Consider the following 17,308-nt stretch of genomic DNA (forward strand, 5'->3'; position numbering starts at 1 on the left):
CCATGGCATTAGCCAGACCCAAACACTCATGGCCCATCTCCCGGCCCCGCAGACTGCACCTATTGACGGTTACAAACGAGAACAAAACTATTCATTTATACCTATTGAAAAAAAGAATACACCAAAAATTCAATATACAAAACCCGAGATGTACAAAAAATATAAGTACCACACCTTTCTCGGCAGACGTAGCCTCCACTCCCTCACACCTAGTGTCTCGGCACTCGCCATGTCTCCTCGGGAAGTGAAGCCCTGGCCTGCAACAATTAATTTAAATCGTCTTCCTCCCCTTTCTTGTTCCACCATCTTAAAAAAAAAAAAGAACCCTGATTAGTCATTCAGCAAGTGAGCTCATCACCATCCCTGTGCGGGTAGTCATCTTCATGTCACCCTCTGTGACAAATTAAAAATAAACATAGCATTCATAGGAAAAAAAGAACAACGATTATGCAGAGGTATAGCAACGCACCATAAAAATTTCGCAGTCAAGGCAGGGTGGGGTGAAGTCAGTTTGAACACTTCATGGAAATTGTTTTTCGGAAGTAATTTTGGGGACCCATAGCTGAAAATTCCTTTCACTGAGAAATCATTTGTGAATACGATAACAGTCTAGGAAAATTAGTATAATAACGCCGACGATGATGATGATGATAGACGCACGAACGATGCAAAATGAATGGTAGTCTTAGATTAATACACCTAATAATTAAAACTGTTTATTTCTATAAAAATAATTAAAGTACCTATTTCTAGAAAAATAAAAACAGCAAAAAAAAAATCACTAATTACAACCACAATCCCTTCCCGTTACTTAAAAAAAAAAGGAGAAAATGAAAATTTACAGGTCTGCCTGGGTACAAACTTGTTTTTTCATGCGACTGAGCTGAGTTCAACTATTTTCCCCAATCTGATGGAATAACCACGACCCCGACTCCAACCGCTGTTTTTGAAATGAATGTGTAGAGGAATTGCCGGGTCGCATGGGGTCTGATTACCAAGGATATATTGCCAAGAAGTGTCAACAGTGAGAGACGGCATTAGACACCATCTTGATATTTGAAGTCGAGTTGAGAATATAACTGTTCTATAAGAATTCTTCGTCTTTATGCTGTTACCTACAATCACTAAGAAAATAGGAATGTGGCACAGAACCGAAAACACATTTCAATTAACATGTTCATAAATATTTTAGTTATGTGGACTCTCAATATATCGTCTGATGATCTCACGACTTTTTTTTCAAAATACATAATTCTGAAAACTATACATCAATACAGAAATAATAAAGGTTCATAGATAAGTGTACATTGTCAATACACAAGGCTACAGACAATTCGAGAGCTGGAACCTTATTTAAATTAAGAATTATCCCGAACGGAGGAACTCAAATTGTTCGAAACAAATGATGTTAATTTCTTGTAAAACTCTTCAGTACGTTTCTAGGTTTAGTTAGCATCATGCGTGCAAGGAAACACGAACCGCTCTCAAGAAAGAGTATGCCTTCTTTAACCTTTTGAAAGAACAAACGAAGGAAGTGTTCAAAGACTTGCCTCTCATAATATCATTCTAAATACCATTCTCATTATCATCTGACACTCGCCATGTCCACCAAGTTCACCGAAATCTTTGCTTTCTTAAGCTCATGGGCGTCTCTTGTGTTCAGCTCGCACAATTAGAGGATGAGAATAGCTCGGTCCATGTCCGTGGACATGGCGGTAATGACGTCACCACTTCCGTTTGTTTGCCCGTTGTTGACAGCCTGTAGAGAATAATTTCCCTTCTTTTGACTATCCTTTGTAGAGGCCATACATTCGCGGCATTCTGTTACCGGTCTGTCAGCTTCAGGTATATAGAAGAACCTTCTACAGTTCATCACATGAAGAGTTTTACGGGTTGTGATGAAACAGTCTTGGTACAAATCGCCAAACAATAAAATAAACATTTTAGTCGAATGTGTTTACGGTTTTACCACATACCTACTCCTTGAAATCATTAGAAATTATTGGTAAGGACTTCCAGGACTGCGAATTCATTATCAACCAGCTGTTAAACTCGACATCAACCACCCAGACTGCGGTTACATATAGTATCGCATACACATACTCAATTGTCTAGGTAGGCAAACACAGTCGAAAAATCAGTCATGTCTTGTATACTATAGTAACCAAGAGACTGAGTTTGGGGTCGGATTCACATAGGGCTCTCAAGATGGGTAAGGACCCAACGCCGCTACAACACTAAGATGCAAAGGGTTAAAGTGAATACACGGACCTAGCCCGTGAAAGAATAATTAAGGTTGTGTGGGTGAAGAGGGGTTGAGAGTCAATAAATAAAACTTGAACAGTAAGAATTTAAAGTTAAGTTACAATTAAAGATCTCACACACAAACAGTTCGCATATTAGACAAGAGACAAGTTTCATGACCAAAAAAAAAAAAGTATGATCTTTGAGCTGACATTATAAATTTTAAAATAGCTTGTTATGGCTACATCCCTGTAATGCGATTTTTTTAAAAAATATTTTAAATATTTGATTAAATATATTATATGTTAGTTGAAATCATTTTTAATACACTTTACGGAACATAAAATCTTGAGAAACATGAAGAAAACATTTAAAATTCAGTTAATCTTCGGAAAACACACACACACACACACACATGTATTCGCTGCCAAACACCAACACACTCTCTTCCTCGCCCACTTACTCGTTTATTTGCTCATCCACTAAGCGAAAGTAAAAAAAAGAAAAATGCCAGAGAAAGTTCTTTTTTCTCCTCGTCATTTGTTCCTACGTGCGTCTCGCGTTATCGCGCAAACAGAGATGGCGGCTTTCTCTGTGTGCTCCATGTTGATTATAAACGTGAAAATGACCCTGGCATTTGTCCACTATGTTTAAGGGCAGAGTACATGTTTGATGGGAGTCAACGTAACGAAAAAACAGTAGATGGATATATAACCGACCGTCTGCAGGGTGCAGATCATTCCAGCCATCAGCTCCTCTGCAGGACAAAGCCGGATCTTCCAGTGCCACTAGTCGACCTCCACTTCAGGTAATTTTTAGTGGATCTCTTTGGTTTACTGCTCCTTGTGATCATTCCCCTTACTTTTGCTTCTATTTTTCGAGGAAATGTTTTCTAAATTTCGGTTCAACTCGATCTCAAAATGAGATTTTCTAAACTACATTTTATGTGTCCATGATAAAACAAATACCTTTAAAATCATTCTCGCTTTTGTAAAGACTTTTCTTTTGCGGGACTCATGCTGTTCGAATACATGGCTCTTTTCCAAAGTTATATATAAGATGTCCAAAATTTTTCTAACATTTCTGTGCTTCTGAAAATGGCAATGATAATGAGACAATTTAAAATTATCCGTTGGGAAACTAAACGTCATCAAATATATCCTAAGCATAGCGTTACCTTCATACGTGCATCTATATTGTAATAAATAACTCCCACCAAAGTTTTTTTTTTTAATTTCAGCTTACTAAAATGGCTCTCTCTCGAGTTGTCCTTGCCGTCTTCGCCGCCTGCATTGTGTGCGTCCTTTGTGCTGACATTCGAGAAAGGTCGCAGGATTTTGAAGATGGTAAACTGCCTTTAACTTAGTGTAATTTATACAGCTTCAATCGATCAAGTTATAAGAAAAAACAAAAATTTTATTATGCTTTTTCCATCAGAGAGTGTTAACAAAGTCCCACCTTTTTTTTCACGCATTTATTTAAAACTTTATTATTTTTAAAAACTTTATTATTAAAACTAAAGTTTGCAAGGATGCTATACAGAGCTTTGGCAACCTTCCTGAAAAAAAGGGTAACGTGCTTTACCTCCCTTACAGCACCTCTTTTCCGCGAGAGGAGATCGACTTATGGTGGCTACGGCCACGCATACGCCCACACTGGATATCCCACCTACCACCGAAGCTCCTACACCACCTACTACCCAGGACACGGCTACGGAGGCTATGGCAACGGGTACGGCTTCGGTGGCCATGGACACGCTGGCTATGGCAACGGGTATGGCTACGGCTATGGCCGCGGTCACTAGGTCTTCGAATTCCACCACCCCCATCTCCTTGATCTCCACTACCTTTTACGTCACAACGACTGCAACGACAGCTATTTCTTCTCCCCAGCTGACCTCACTGTCGACAGTAAATGTAAATGCATAGCTTACGAAGACACGAAGCCATTTCTGGTCTGCTGGTCTGACTTGCTTTTTTCTTCGGGGATTTTTTTTCAAAGTTTTGGTTTGTTTTGCTTTGTTTTGCTTGAATCCAGATGCTAAAAGCTGAAAAATATGCATTGAAGAAAAAAAAGCAAAAAACTGAAGATCACTTCAATCTCTCGATATGCAACTTCAGGTGAATTGTGGATGTTGAGATTGGCAGATTGTAATGTGTCTTTGACTGACATGGGTAACACATGGCATGGATGGTGCGCGCGTGACCTCAGGGTCACAGGATTGATACAGAGGAGTTGATGGAATTGTTTTTGCCCTTAGCATCTCTATTCTTTAAAACGTATTGCCTAAATCGTGTATCGTGAGATATGAAAGAAAATAAAACAAAAATCTGAAATAAGGTACTGGATTTGCTTTCAGCTTAGTTGTGAATGCGTGCGAGTATAAAAGTGGTTTTGTTTGTTCGTTTTTCGAGGACTTTTCAATAAGCTTCTCAAGAGATTCCTATCAGAAACAGCTAGCATATCTACACGTGGTCGTTATTATTTTGCATGCGTACATTCAGTGAGCCTACTGCATTTAAATTTCACAGTGATATGTTTTCAAATCACTAATTGTATACATATGCAAGCAAGAAACAATAAACTAAATTTTTATTACTTTTTTATACCAAATCCTTACCCCTCTCACACACACATAAAGAAGGGGAGGAAAACTATCATATGCAACACTGCAGTTACTTTCGAACCGAGATAGAAAACAACCAAAATCTGAATTTCAAAAGATACATAGTATGAGTAATATATCCAAAATGACTAACCTAATTCACAACATAGAAAGTCCGTTTGCAAGCCTCCGCCTTCAGGTTTGGAGCTCCAGCATGAAAGAACACCGACACAAATCTTTTTCCGGTTGCCGCCCCGCTTGAAGTTAAAAAAATCCAACGCACCGATAAAGGAAGAACAAAGGTAAAAATGAAAAAAACAAAAATCCGACAGCAGGTTTTCAAGTGAATAATGTATACTCTTAACAAGTTTGGTCAGGGCATAGCACAGGGGAAAACTCAGTTACCCCCTGTCCCGGTGTATGACAAAAGCAGAAGCAAAAAAATCCCTTTTTCTCTCAGCCATGATCTTCTCAGGTCTAGAGGAGCCTGTCAATGAAGCCGTTACACCACCAATGTCTGTGGTTACACCAAAGAGAGAGCGGCCATCATGAAACGCTCACACCAGCCTGTTATCAAATTACTCGCTAACCGCCAGCCTTTGCCGTCTCCTTTCATCAAAATGATTTTTTTTTAAATTAGCAGGTTCGTGGCAAAAACATTTAGAGAAATCTGTCAGTATATCATTTAAGCACATAAAATATACTTGTGCAAACATAAAGAAATGTCAGCACATTATTTTTGCTTTGAACCGGTTATTTTTTCTAATCCTACAATTATCAAATTAGGTTAATGGTTGGGTTGATTAATAATATACTCCTCGTGTGTAAACGTCTTCGTTCCAATGAGTGTAAACGGTATTATCTCAAACCGCTTCCCCCCACCAGAATAGTAGTCATAGGCGGAAGAGCCAGACGCAGGCAGACCGTGCAGGACTCTTTCATGCATTACGCAGACTAAATCATGTTTTGCTTTCATCACTTTTCTGCGTTATCTCAAATTATTGACTTTTACAAGAGCAGACAACTGTGAAAGCGGTTTTGTCAAACTCAGAACTTCTCTGATTCAAATCGCTCTTTATCAAATCAACGAGGGCGAAATAGTGTATATAGCTGATAGAAGATACTCAGGGTGAGAGACTGTTACCAGCTAAGCCATGCATATGCGCATGACCCCCTCTTCCGTATTGAGCACGGCACTAAAAAAAAAAGAAAAAAAAAGAAAAAAAAACAACCAAACTGCTAAATGATTTAATGTTGCCATAGGACACAGATCACTGCAGCGGGTGGAAGGTAATCGTTATAAGCCTGAAGATTATTACAGGCAGTTTGGTAGTTAAAACACTCGATGTCACCAGTGCAATATTCAGATCTCGTCTCGGGAGACTTTGTATGGGTCACATGTTCGCAGGTCCGGCCGTCGGGATTTTCTACGGATATTCCGGTTTCTTCCCGTCCGTCTCTCCTCATAGTACGAAATCACCAATCTATGGCAATCGATAATCATAATAAAGTCTTTAAGATGCATTCTATATAAATCACATTACGCAGTCCATATAGAAGCAGACACATGCAACAGACGGTCTAATCACGAACTAAAACTGAGATAGACGTTTATTCACACAAAGCATTAAGACAAAGCCTTCCGGTTTATTCAATCTTGTTACGGCTGGCCGAGACTAACAGCGGATCACTTCGCAAGAGGCCAAGAGTGAGTCTCGGCATACAGACATCAGTCCATAAAAACACGTCCATGGTCTAATTAAGTCTTATTAGAACGACGAATTAGCCCCAACAAACCAACAAACCAACCAATCAACCAGGAAATGGTCTGGACATGAATCAGCTTAAAACTACAAGAGACCGGAAGCATTTTACGAACACATATCTGTATCTACCAAACCTTACTCGGCTTACTGGAAACTACAACATGGCAGGTGCGGTTCACCAGGGAAAGGCTTAAAAATAATAAACTAAAAAAAAATAAATAAATAAATAAAAGATTTGGGATGTACTTTGCATTATGTACGATGTGTACAGTCCAAATAGAAACGTATCATATTTCTGTGAAATCTCATCCCATCTATGAAGTCAGGCATACTTTCATAAGAGTGGCGCCAACCATCATTGCATTAATCAACACTTCCACAACAGTTGGTAAAAATTTATGACACAATTTAAAAATCATTTCTAAGTTTCAAAAACGGTCTCTCTTCCTTTCTCTCTCACACAAGAGCGCGCGCACACACACACACACACCTTCAGGCCCATATATTTAATTAATTTCTTATTTTACTGATTTATCAATTAATTTATCAGCTCCATTGATGTTATAAACATAAGTGTCCAAAACAAAGTACTGATGTTTTTTCTGTATACTCTGGAGTGTGTATATGGCAGAGGGCACAGGTTGAATCATGGAAACTGAAAAAGGATTTCCAAGACTGAAAATGAAAATACCTTGGTTAAAAAAAGGCCTCTCAAAGCAGACATGCTTCGTCCTTCGTTAAGGATTTTAGAGTAAACAAAACCTTAATCGTTAGACTGAAGGCGAAGGGTAAGAGAGGCTACATTACGGCAAGGCAGCCAGCCCTGTAAACAAATACCACATACAGAGAAAGAAAAGCGTGCCCGAGACGAAAGCCGAACCCAGGACAGCCAATCTTCACTGTAATGGTGACAGGTGCTAACAGTTGCGCCCCAGGGGAGGGAACAGTAGAAAATAATAGAAGTTCCATTGTCATTCTCTACTTTCACTATCAGCCAAGCAAAGACGACTGAATTCGAAAATCTGCCACGGGATGAGCAAGTGACATAAAATGTCGGTGTTACCCCCAACCCACTTCCACCCAACCACCGTGGTTTCACACAAACTAACTCTTGATCTTTTCCTATGTACATTCCGCCAATATGCCAAAGAGTTATAAAAGACAATCTTCCATACCGTTCAGAACATTCGGCTAAGTTACATATTTAATCCCCAAACATGACATCCGCCCCGACCGCTTGAAGCTAAACAGTCATGCGGGAAGTCGACTCATCTGTGCACACCAAGCCTGGGAGGAGAATGTACATTGGACTGAGAATGGAGGAGGGATAGGATGGGGGCTGCCCCTAACTAGTGGTCCAACAAAGAACTAAATATATCTCGTCCATCAGGCTATCAAGATAATTGGATAAAAGGAAAATATTTTGTGCCTCTTGACAAAGTAAATGAAGATTTTTTCTGCCACCGTTTACATCACAAAGAAAGGTGACTTTTTCAGACACACAGACACGATTAAAAAAGAAAGCCTGGCCACTATAAAAGTGGAAGGATCTGACAGCAGAAATCACAAACGGGTAGCACAAGAAAGATCTTGCAGTCCCCAAAGCCAGACAGGTAGGGTCTAGAAAGACGAGAGAAGCAGAACAAGGTTTTTGCATTTGAGGTGGAAATCTCGAGCATTCTCGGAAAAATGGTGTCGGCGAGATCTCTGCTGCTGGCCAGTGCGTGTCTGGTGTGCGCCCTCGCTGCTGACCTCAGTAGAAGGCCCTCCGCAGCTGACGGAGCTCTCACATCTCAAACCTCCATAGGTATGTACATGTATTCTATGTAGGTACACAAGTACTAGGAAGTAAATGAGAATGTATACCAAGAAGTAAACACAAGTGTGCTAAAATGCTATACAAGATGACTGTACATGCAGTTTAAAAATCCATGATACAGCTGAGCGCCAAAATAAAATGTTTTCGCGGATAAATAATCTGCAGCTTATAAATAACATTACCATTAAAAAAAATTAACATCTGATGACTAACTTGGTGCACTTCATAGTTTGATCGAAAGGATAACTCTTCTTAACCGACTAAGCCGGGATTTGTCGTTCTTTTTGCTGACGCTGCAAGGTCTTGCAGGTCCTGAGTTAACAAGAAATAAATAATGGATAACGAAGAAACGGCTGTGAGAATTTTCCTAATCTATACATTTAACCTGCCTCCTGATATTAACTTGTTTTTTGCTAGTCATAACGTTTTTCAATCATTTCTACCGACCACTCCATTACCACCTGTTTACCTACCCGCCCGTTGTCTTCTTTAACCCTGTGGGGACGCTGCTTCGTTTTCTATGTCAGATGCTGTGTACAGCTAACTTGTCGACTTGCTTGTCTAATGATAACAGCAACATTTTCAGATGTTCTGGAACTGTTAAGATTGTGGAATCCCCATATGCTTCAGGTTCAATATATTAACAAGTCACTGGAAACAATTATAACAAAGAATATATGATATGTCATTATATAATTAGAATCTTATCTATTATATAATAAGAGTAGAAAAAAATATTACTACGGCATCAATAATAATAAAGTATAAGAAACGTGTTTTGATATTTAAAAATAATTATTAATAAATATTTTACTGCTACCAATAATAATCAGCAAAAATGTTATGGTACTGAGAAGAGAAAATGCCGACCAAAACAGCAATGGTACTAGAATTGAACCCAAAGCTGAGAAGAACTGCAGCACAGCAGTAGATTACTTGGTAGTCGCTTGCAACTACCCATACACCACTATACACCAAGATGATTATGATGACGGTGGTAGTGGTGGTAGTGATGTGTTTTTATAGCGATTTCCCGCACTTTAAAGAAAGCTCAGACTCTACAAAAGTAGAAAATAAATATACAGATCATCACCATTATCATTCAACTTCGTAAAATGGCCGTTATACGAATAGACGCCCTTGAGCCAAAATGGTGGCGCACAGATCGAGCACATCTCTTACCTTGTCGTGTCTTTGCAGGCCGCAACAAGCGCTCAGGGTACGATGGCGATTATGGTGGAAGCTATGGCGGAGGCTATGGCGGAGGCTACGGCGGAGGCTTTGGCGGTTACGACGGCGGTTACGGGGGATCCTATGGCAGTAGTTACGGCGGCTCCTACGGCCACGGGAACTACGGGGGCCACTACGCCAAGACTACGGTGGACGTGAAGTACGGCGCCCCGCACTACACTTACGACTACAAGGAATACCCACTGGGCCACAGCTACCACAGCAACTACGACAACTACGGCGGCTATGGCGGCTATGGCAGCTACGGAGGGTACGGCAACGGTGGCTACGGCATCGGTGGCTACGGCATGGGCTACGGAGGATACGGCTATGGAAACACTGGCTATGGCGGTTACGGCTATGGAAGCTCTGGCTATGGCGGTTACGGCTATGGAAGCTCTGGCTATGGCGGCTATGGAAACGACGGCTATGGTTATGATAGTTATGGCCACGGTGGCTATGGGAATGACGGTTACGACGGCAACAACCACGGATACGGATACAACACTTATGGCTAACTCGAGAGGCCCTTGCCCTTGCGTTTTGAGGGCATCGACAGTAGCGGGTGGTAAGAGCTGCTCCTCAAGAACTTTTTTTTTGCTTCTGGGGGACCTTGATGTTCTTTAGCGACTATGTGACCAAGTTTCTTTTTTAGTCGTTTTTTTTTTTACTTTGTTGGTAGTGAGTGCAGCTCTGGAAATTTCTTATTCTTTCTGTTTTTTAAAGTCTTTTCAGCACTAATTGTTTGACACGAAACAACGATGATTTCAAAAACAAGATATGGGATTTTTGTCCTTCAGGTTTGTGTTACGACCTTGAATCCCAAAATTAAGAAAAAACAGCATTTAGTTTTGCACGACTTTTTTGTACCCTCCCACATTCCCTGGGTAGAGCCAACTGCAATATTTTAATGATATTATCAGTCTCATAAATTATGAACATGTTCTGTTGTGCAAAGTGTTTTTCCCGTTTTAGAATAATGTGCACTAAAAACCAACTATAGGGGGTCAATGAGTGCGCTTTCATCCGATGAACAGGTAACACATTAAACAAGAACAGGCGACCTCCCCCTACTTCCAAACAAAAAGGATTTAAGACCATTTCCTGAAGATGATTACAAAACCTTCACTTTAATGTGTGCTGTTATGGATATCACTACCAGTCTGTTTGCTTGATACTTTTTCTGTTTAAAAAAATGTTTCGTTGAGATGTATTAGAAGATCTATGGTTGTCATGGAAATGTGTGAGAAAATAAATTATCTGAAAGATTAGTGCAATCTTGTTACTTTTCTTTACGGGGTTTGAGAATTTAACTGAACGGATAGAGAATGGCTTCAAACAAGCAAATAAACAAACAAACAAACAAAAAATAATCATGCATTCCACCTGTCTTCATTTTGTTAACGCTCACGAAGATAGCTAACCCTAACCTTAACCGACATGGACAGGCAAGCAGAAAGCCAAGAACACTTCCTGGCTTTGAAAATAGCAAAGACAGACAGACAGACAGACGAAGATGGATTTCAACGATTGTCAACAGTCGTGCATTTTATGATCTTTGAGGACCAATGGGCTGAACAAGTTTTTTTAAATAATAATTTAACGCACCGAGACATTCACTTGAACAGCTTCACTCATTCACGCTCTCTCTCTCGATCAGCGCATCCACACCACTGACACCAGACTCGCGCCTGCGCGTTCCGTGTCGAAAAATTAGAAAGAATTTGGAAGGCTATCACGTGGCGCGCTAGAGATTGTCGTTGCCCACCGAAGACATGAAGATCTCCTTGACACGCCAGGTATTCGACTGCACCTCCTTTCCTCTGAAAGCCCTGCTCAGGTCTGACCTAACAGGTTTCTGACCTTTGCTTTTGAACAGGGGTGACCTTTGACAGAAGATCTGCTGGCCACTGAAATGAGGACCCAAATGGAGGGACTAAAAGTACCTTTCATTGTACTCCCTGCATTATTTGTTAACTTGTTTTTTTATTTATTTATAAAACCGTCTTCTTTGTTGTTGACGTACAGTTTAGTTTGACAGTTCTTGAACATTTTAAACAAACATAATAAACATACTTTTCCTCATTAACTGCGTTCAAGCACACACACATACACACATATCCATGCACTTGTTCACACATACATATGCACGCATAAACAGAGTTCATAACATTCCAAGCTTTTGTCCAAAAACACAGCGAGTGCCAAGATTCAAGATTCTTTCACCCTCTTATGGGTATTGAGATTTAAGAATGTATATATATTCACACACATTCATATCTATTTTTATATGCACTTACACACAAAACAGGGAAAGAACATCCCAGACCTTTGCACAACTGGCAAGTAATTCACTACTTGTTACCATGACAACTGAAGGACGACAACTGAGCCAAGCATTTCGTCTGCCCCTGTCGTAGTCTGGCGAAGGCGGCATAATGCTTTGTCAAATAGCCCTCACGCAGCATCAGGTTACCTGGTCAGGTAGACTTGCATCCTCGCACGCGGAAACAATAAGTAAACAGGAAACTTTAAAATAGATCACCAAACTTGTTTTTTGTTTTATGTGAGCTCCTTTCAGTCCAATGCGTTCGAAAGCCTTAGGAGGAGTCGGAATGTAAGAGTTAATGTGCAGCAAGGTAACTGAACCCTGTCTGGCAGTCAAAGGTAAAAAAAAAAAAAAGTGGACGCATTGTGAGAAAACATCATTTGCTTTGCAGTCTGAGTAGACAGAAGTTTCAAGTGCTAATGTTATCCCAGGGATAGAGCAGACCACGTAAGGTGAAACTGGTGTTGGGAAAATAGTGACAGCCACGGAAACTTTTAAGTTTCCTACGAGTAGTTTAGTTTACACTGGTTAATCAATTTATTTTTATAAAACAACGTTTTAAACGTTTTTCTGCACGTCCTCATATGTAAAGGAATATAATTTAGGACAACTCTTAACACTACGGATGTCTTCAAAGTGTCTCCGCTTCTGAAATTGATTAAGGACAACGAGGCGTGAGCAGTTACCAATGCACTAAATGGACGTTAGTTAGCGTTTGCTTTCTGAAGCCCCACCCGTTCCGACACATTCTGCAATTAAAACTTTGCGAGGCTGCTGAGTTGAATAGAAACTGTTTCTTAGCTCGACGAACCTCTCAGTAAAAGCAACGGTTGTTTGAGTCTGGCGATTCGCAGGTCTCGGCTTTATTCTTTGTGACCGCACAATTCCTTGTTGAAGCAAAAATCAGGAATTATGGCCCTGTGGTTGACGAGGGTGCTTCTCGCTTTGCTAGTCTGTTATGCTTGCCAAGAATTTCCTTCAATGTCTACGGCAAGACCGAGCGAACGCGGGGACGACCATGGTGTCTCGAACAACAGCCCTCTTGAGTCCACCCCGATGATGTTACAGGCTTCTTGGTCATATAAAGGAGAGTTCATTCTCCCAGTAAATGATTCCGGATCGCAAGGGTACCCACAGGTTCCTGGTGAGCAGGCGAGAACACCCCAGATTCGTGATCACAGACAGAAAGACGAGAGACAGCTTGAAGAAAATGGAGAAACCAATGTGGGATTTGCTGGGCAACGAGACGGGGAGACCCCGGTTCCCGCAGCATCCTCTTCACATGAACTGGTATCTCTGATGAGGCGTGACATCGAGGCCTGGACGCAGATCTTGGAAACGATATTCAGGAACGTGATGGAATAGGTAAGAAGCAGACTCTTGCAAAACAATTTTAAATAAATAATGAATTTATCGGCTTCCTGATAAGCGTTTAAATCCATAGCGTTCACTTTACAAACATTTGATTTTTTTCTTCTTTTTAATTTTTTTTTTACTATATTTAGCAAAGCCAGCTTTGCTACTATCTTAAAGCTCAGTAAGTTTTAGGGTCTTTACGGTTTGGTTGTATCTTTTAATTGAAGTGCTTGAACTTGTATTACTTAGCTAAGCGACAATGCACCACAACTTGCCGAACAACTTATTTAAGCTTTACGAAATATACCCGTTTCTTTATTGTGTACCTATTGATGATTGTTTTGTTTTTGTTTTGTTTTTATTATTATTATTTAAAAAGTGAACTTACAGTACAGGGTAGTAAATTTAATTTAAAGCAGTACTTCTGTAGTCCAATCTAACACGGTATATATAACGCGGTATATTGATGCTGCACCTTATCTAACAACTCCAGTGACATGGATAGATATTGTTTATTGTTAGAAAGCGTTGTTATGTACTACCTGCAGTATAGTGGGCTGATTCCATTACTGAACTCAACTCAACTTATTATTCTTTGTCTCCCTCGATATTAGCATACAGATTAACCGTTCATTCAAGCAGCCTTACCTAAATTCATTGTCCTTTGACCTGGTCGCTTGATCATCATAGGTCTGACCTAGTTCTTTGTGTCTCGGTTCTAAACTCTTCCCTACAGAGATGGTATAAAATAAACAAACAAGAAAAAATAGGAATAAAAAGAGCTCTGCAAACATGACTAAAAGTCGACACATCTTTACTCATTTCAGAATCCAGAGTTTTCGAGGGAAAAACCCAGAAAAAGACAGAAGATGCGAAGTCTGCGGCTGCTGCTAGCAGCTTCGGTCACGAGATGCAACCCCACCGACGTCCTATCTACCAGCGGGTCGGAAAGATCCTTGGCGTAACGTGGTGGCAACAACGTCAACCAAACAGCGACCAAAACAAGCCACACAACAAAAGCCCCTTCCGTCCGCTGGGGCAGAGTAAAAACCAGATTACACAGCCTGAAAGAAGCTCCTCGAAACTCAGTGATCAAGATACGGGTAGCGAGCTCCAAGCATTTGAAGTGGCGGAGGACGGTTTTAAGCGAAAATCGGACCAGGTCCACGATTTCAAACACAATCGTGAAAGTCAAGACAAAGTACTCCTCGTCAAGATACTTCAAGCAAACGATCGAGATCGGGAAGAACAGGCCAAGGAAGGAAGTCAGAACAGCAACAGCGGAATACAGGGGAGGCTACCAGGCATAATGCAGTCGGTAGATGACGGCCAGAGCGCGGGAACTGACGGTCACTTCCGGTCTAACATCAGATCATCACCAGAGGTGAACTATTCTTCTGAATGGACACAAAACAGGGGTGAGGCAAAAGTGGCATTGAGTGCTGACAATCCCTCCCTGGCACGGGCGGCGAAAACGTCAGGAACTAGTGGTAGTCTCCCCTGGCCTTTTCGTCCAGCGTCTTCTGACGTCGCGAGCTGGCGTTCCTCAGCAGTATTCAATGCACCCGGCTCTCGGAGTCACTTGGGGTATGGCGGGAACACGATAACTGCGTCTGCAAGTCAAGGTCAGGGCTTTCTGTCCTGTTGCACGTCGTCAACGACTCGTCTGCCGCCTTGACGTCGTCGCAAGGCACGACCTACCTGCAGTACGACCCGCTAACCGGTCAGCTAACCCCTGCCGTTAGTACCACAACCACCACTGTGAACGGCACCGACTCGGACGTCGTCGGCTATTTGCAGATTGATGCCTCCAGGCCCATCTTACATTCTTCCCCTTCGCATTCCACTGACAATGATCCGATCTTCGGTTTAGTCAGGTTGGATCACACTTCGTTACTAGAGGGCGGAAGTGACCTCAGCACTGTGATCCAAAATGGCGCATACCTGCAGTTTAACCCTCTAGCAGCCGATGCTCAGCAGACGAACCCCACGAGCCAGCAAGCGACCGTTTACCTGCAGCTAGAGCCGGCGGCTCAGGCTCTGCTGAACAGCAAGAGTGTGGGCCAGCAGAGGGTGTACCTTCAGTTTGATCCCCAGTTGAGCAGTCTCGTCCATACGAACAATGCAGGTAAACGGCAATCTCTCGTAACGCCATTTTTTGTGACGTCACGACAATACAGATATTGAATGTACTTTGTGCCATAGTTCATTAGCAGCCAATTAAAAAGCTACACAAAAATGTTTCAGACGATATTAAATTGACTGCTTATTCATAAATACTGAATGTCATAAAAATGTTTTAGGGGACTACATTGTCGGCGTTCAGATACAACCCCACAAAAACCTCTTCTTGCGCATGTTCAAGGAGGGTGAAATTTACATCGATGGTGACGCTGTTGTTCAGGTAGGAATCGCTCGCACGCGTGAGAGAGAGAGAAGAAAAATATTCTATGTAGGTAAGCCTTAGCATCATGATCGACTTCTATTAATTTCAGTATACTACAATATTTTCAAGGCCCATATCGTTGTATATGTTGATCACATGTTAAACACGCACAAGCAGCCGCCACTCTCATGCTATTTTTACAGAACATGCTTTGTCTCTCCCACTGACAAAAGATGACACTGCTTCCGGTCTATGACACACTCAGTCACAGGTCATCAAGCATATACACATATTTCATACTGATACTTACAACTAATGTGATAGATGTTTAAGCTATATTTAAATTTGCCGCTGCATTTTTTTTTCAGAATTATTACACAGACGGTGGTTTCGAGCGCACGCTGGCCCACTTTCAGGCACTTCCGCTGGACGGGGTGACGCCCCATGGCGTGGGCGACGTTCTCAGTGGCCATCTGAAAGGTTACACCGTTAGCGCCTGCGCCACTTGCGGACCCCGTGGAGAGCCGATGATCGAGTTTGTTTCCAAATTCACTGCCAACCCTATCATCAAAAGGCGGTTCCTGTACGTCCCTCAGGTCTCTACATGGGGCCACGTGGGGGTTGGAAGGGTCCACCACAGGGGCTTCTCTAACCCGATGCCTCATGACGATGTCGAGGGCTTTGTTCATCACTGGCGTCGCGGCACTTTTGACGACGCCGACAAGTATTTCCCTAGCGAGGAGAGAAGAACGGTTGCGGGAATCGTCTCGAAATCCCCCTATGAAGCAATGTCCACCAATCTGGGCAGGTCCCCATCACTGGTCGCAACGAATCGTGCCAGGGGCGACGTCAAAAGGCCCTAAACATGCCGGCCAACAAAACTAACATCTGGTCAAGAAGGCCGCAGGTGGCGGAAAGTGAAACTAGACCTATAGCAGCTATAAATTATCATCATCAATTTTGTCATGCTAGCAAGCTGGAAAATGGAATATTGCATTGACCTTTTCATGGTGGTGACGATATAAATAATATACAGGACAGGAAGAAAGAAAATTTCTGTTTAAAATTGCTAATCACTTTATTAATTATTGAACGATTGTAGTGGAACAAGTTTTAATATGAACAGTATAATGGCAGAACTTGTCAGGAAGATGATGCGCATCCTCAGTTTGCATGCACTGTTTGTAAGTAGCTCGACATCCAATTTCCAGGACGTCTACTGGGTAGTCCTGGACCACATCGCCAGCAATAAGCTCTGACCTCACCAGGGAGAAGGAAGACGTTTATCACACCAAGCCAAAAACTAGCTCAGCTGAAATCGGCATATTCTGGCAACAGACTACCTGTGAATTCCTGCTGAAGTCAATAATATTCCCAGATGATTGCAAAAACTGGACAACACTAATGCCTATGTGGATCCTTAAACTGCAGACAAGTTCTACAATTCTACAGTTCCCCTGTAAAATTTTTTTCATTCTAATCATGTACACTTAGTTGAAAGTATTCTTAGGTGATGGAACACTTATATACTGGTTGAATATTCTTAGCATCTAAAATATTTTTCATATCAATC

At 41.5% G+C, this 17,308-nt stretch overlaps 2 protein-coding genes across 2 annotated transcripts; both read left to right on the top strand.

The window, feature by feature from the left end:
• The first annotated feature begins 2,987 nt into the window (after nt 1–2,987).
• LOC112575744 (shematrin-like protein 2) lies at nt 2,988–10,935 on the top strand. The gene is made up of 5 exons (XM_025257751.1): nt 2,988–3,052; nt 3,485–3,590; nt 3,840–4,042; nt 8,233–8,422; nt 9,635–10,935. The coding sequence occupies exons 2-5, from the start codon at nt 3,494–3,496 to the stop codon at nt 10,180–10,182; spliced, it is 1,038 nt and encodes a 345-aa protein (XP_025113536.1). The 5' UTR covers nt 2,988–3,052; nt 3,485–3,493; the 3' UTR covers nt 10,183–10,935.
• Nucleotides 10,936–14,259: 3,324 nt separating this feature from the next.
• On the top strand, nt 14,260–17,235 carry LOC112575745. Its single transcript, XM_025257752.1, has 4 exons — nt 14,260–14,733; nt 14,886–15,477; nt 15,653–15,753; nt 16,104–17,235. Exons 1-4 carry the CDS (start codon nt 14,260–14,262, stop codon nt 16,596–16,598), a joined length of 1,662 nt encoding a protein of 553 aa, XP_025113537.1. The 3' UTR covers nt 16,599–17,235.
• Nucleotides 17,236–17,308: the final 73 nt, after the last annotated feature.

The sequence above is a fragment of the Pomacea canaliculata genome, linkage group LG11 (genome assembly GCF_003073045.1).
Source record: "Pomacea canaliculata isolate SZHN2017 linkage group LG11, ASM307304v1, whole genome shotgun sequence".
NCBI classification, from domain to species: Eukaryota; Metazoa; Mollusca; class Gastropoda; order Architaenioglossa; family Ampullariidae; genus Pomacea; species Pomacea canaliculata.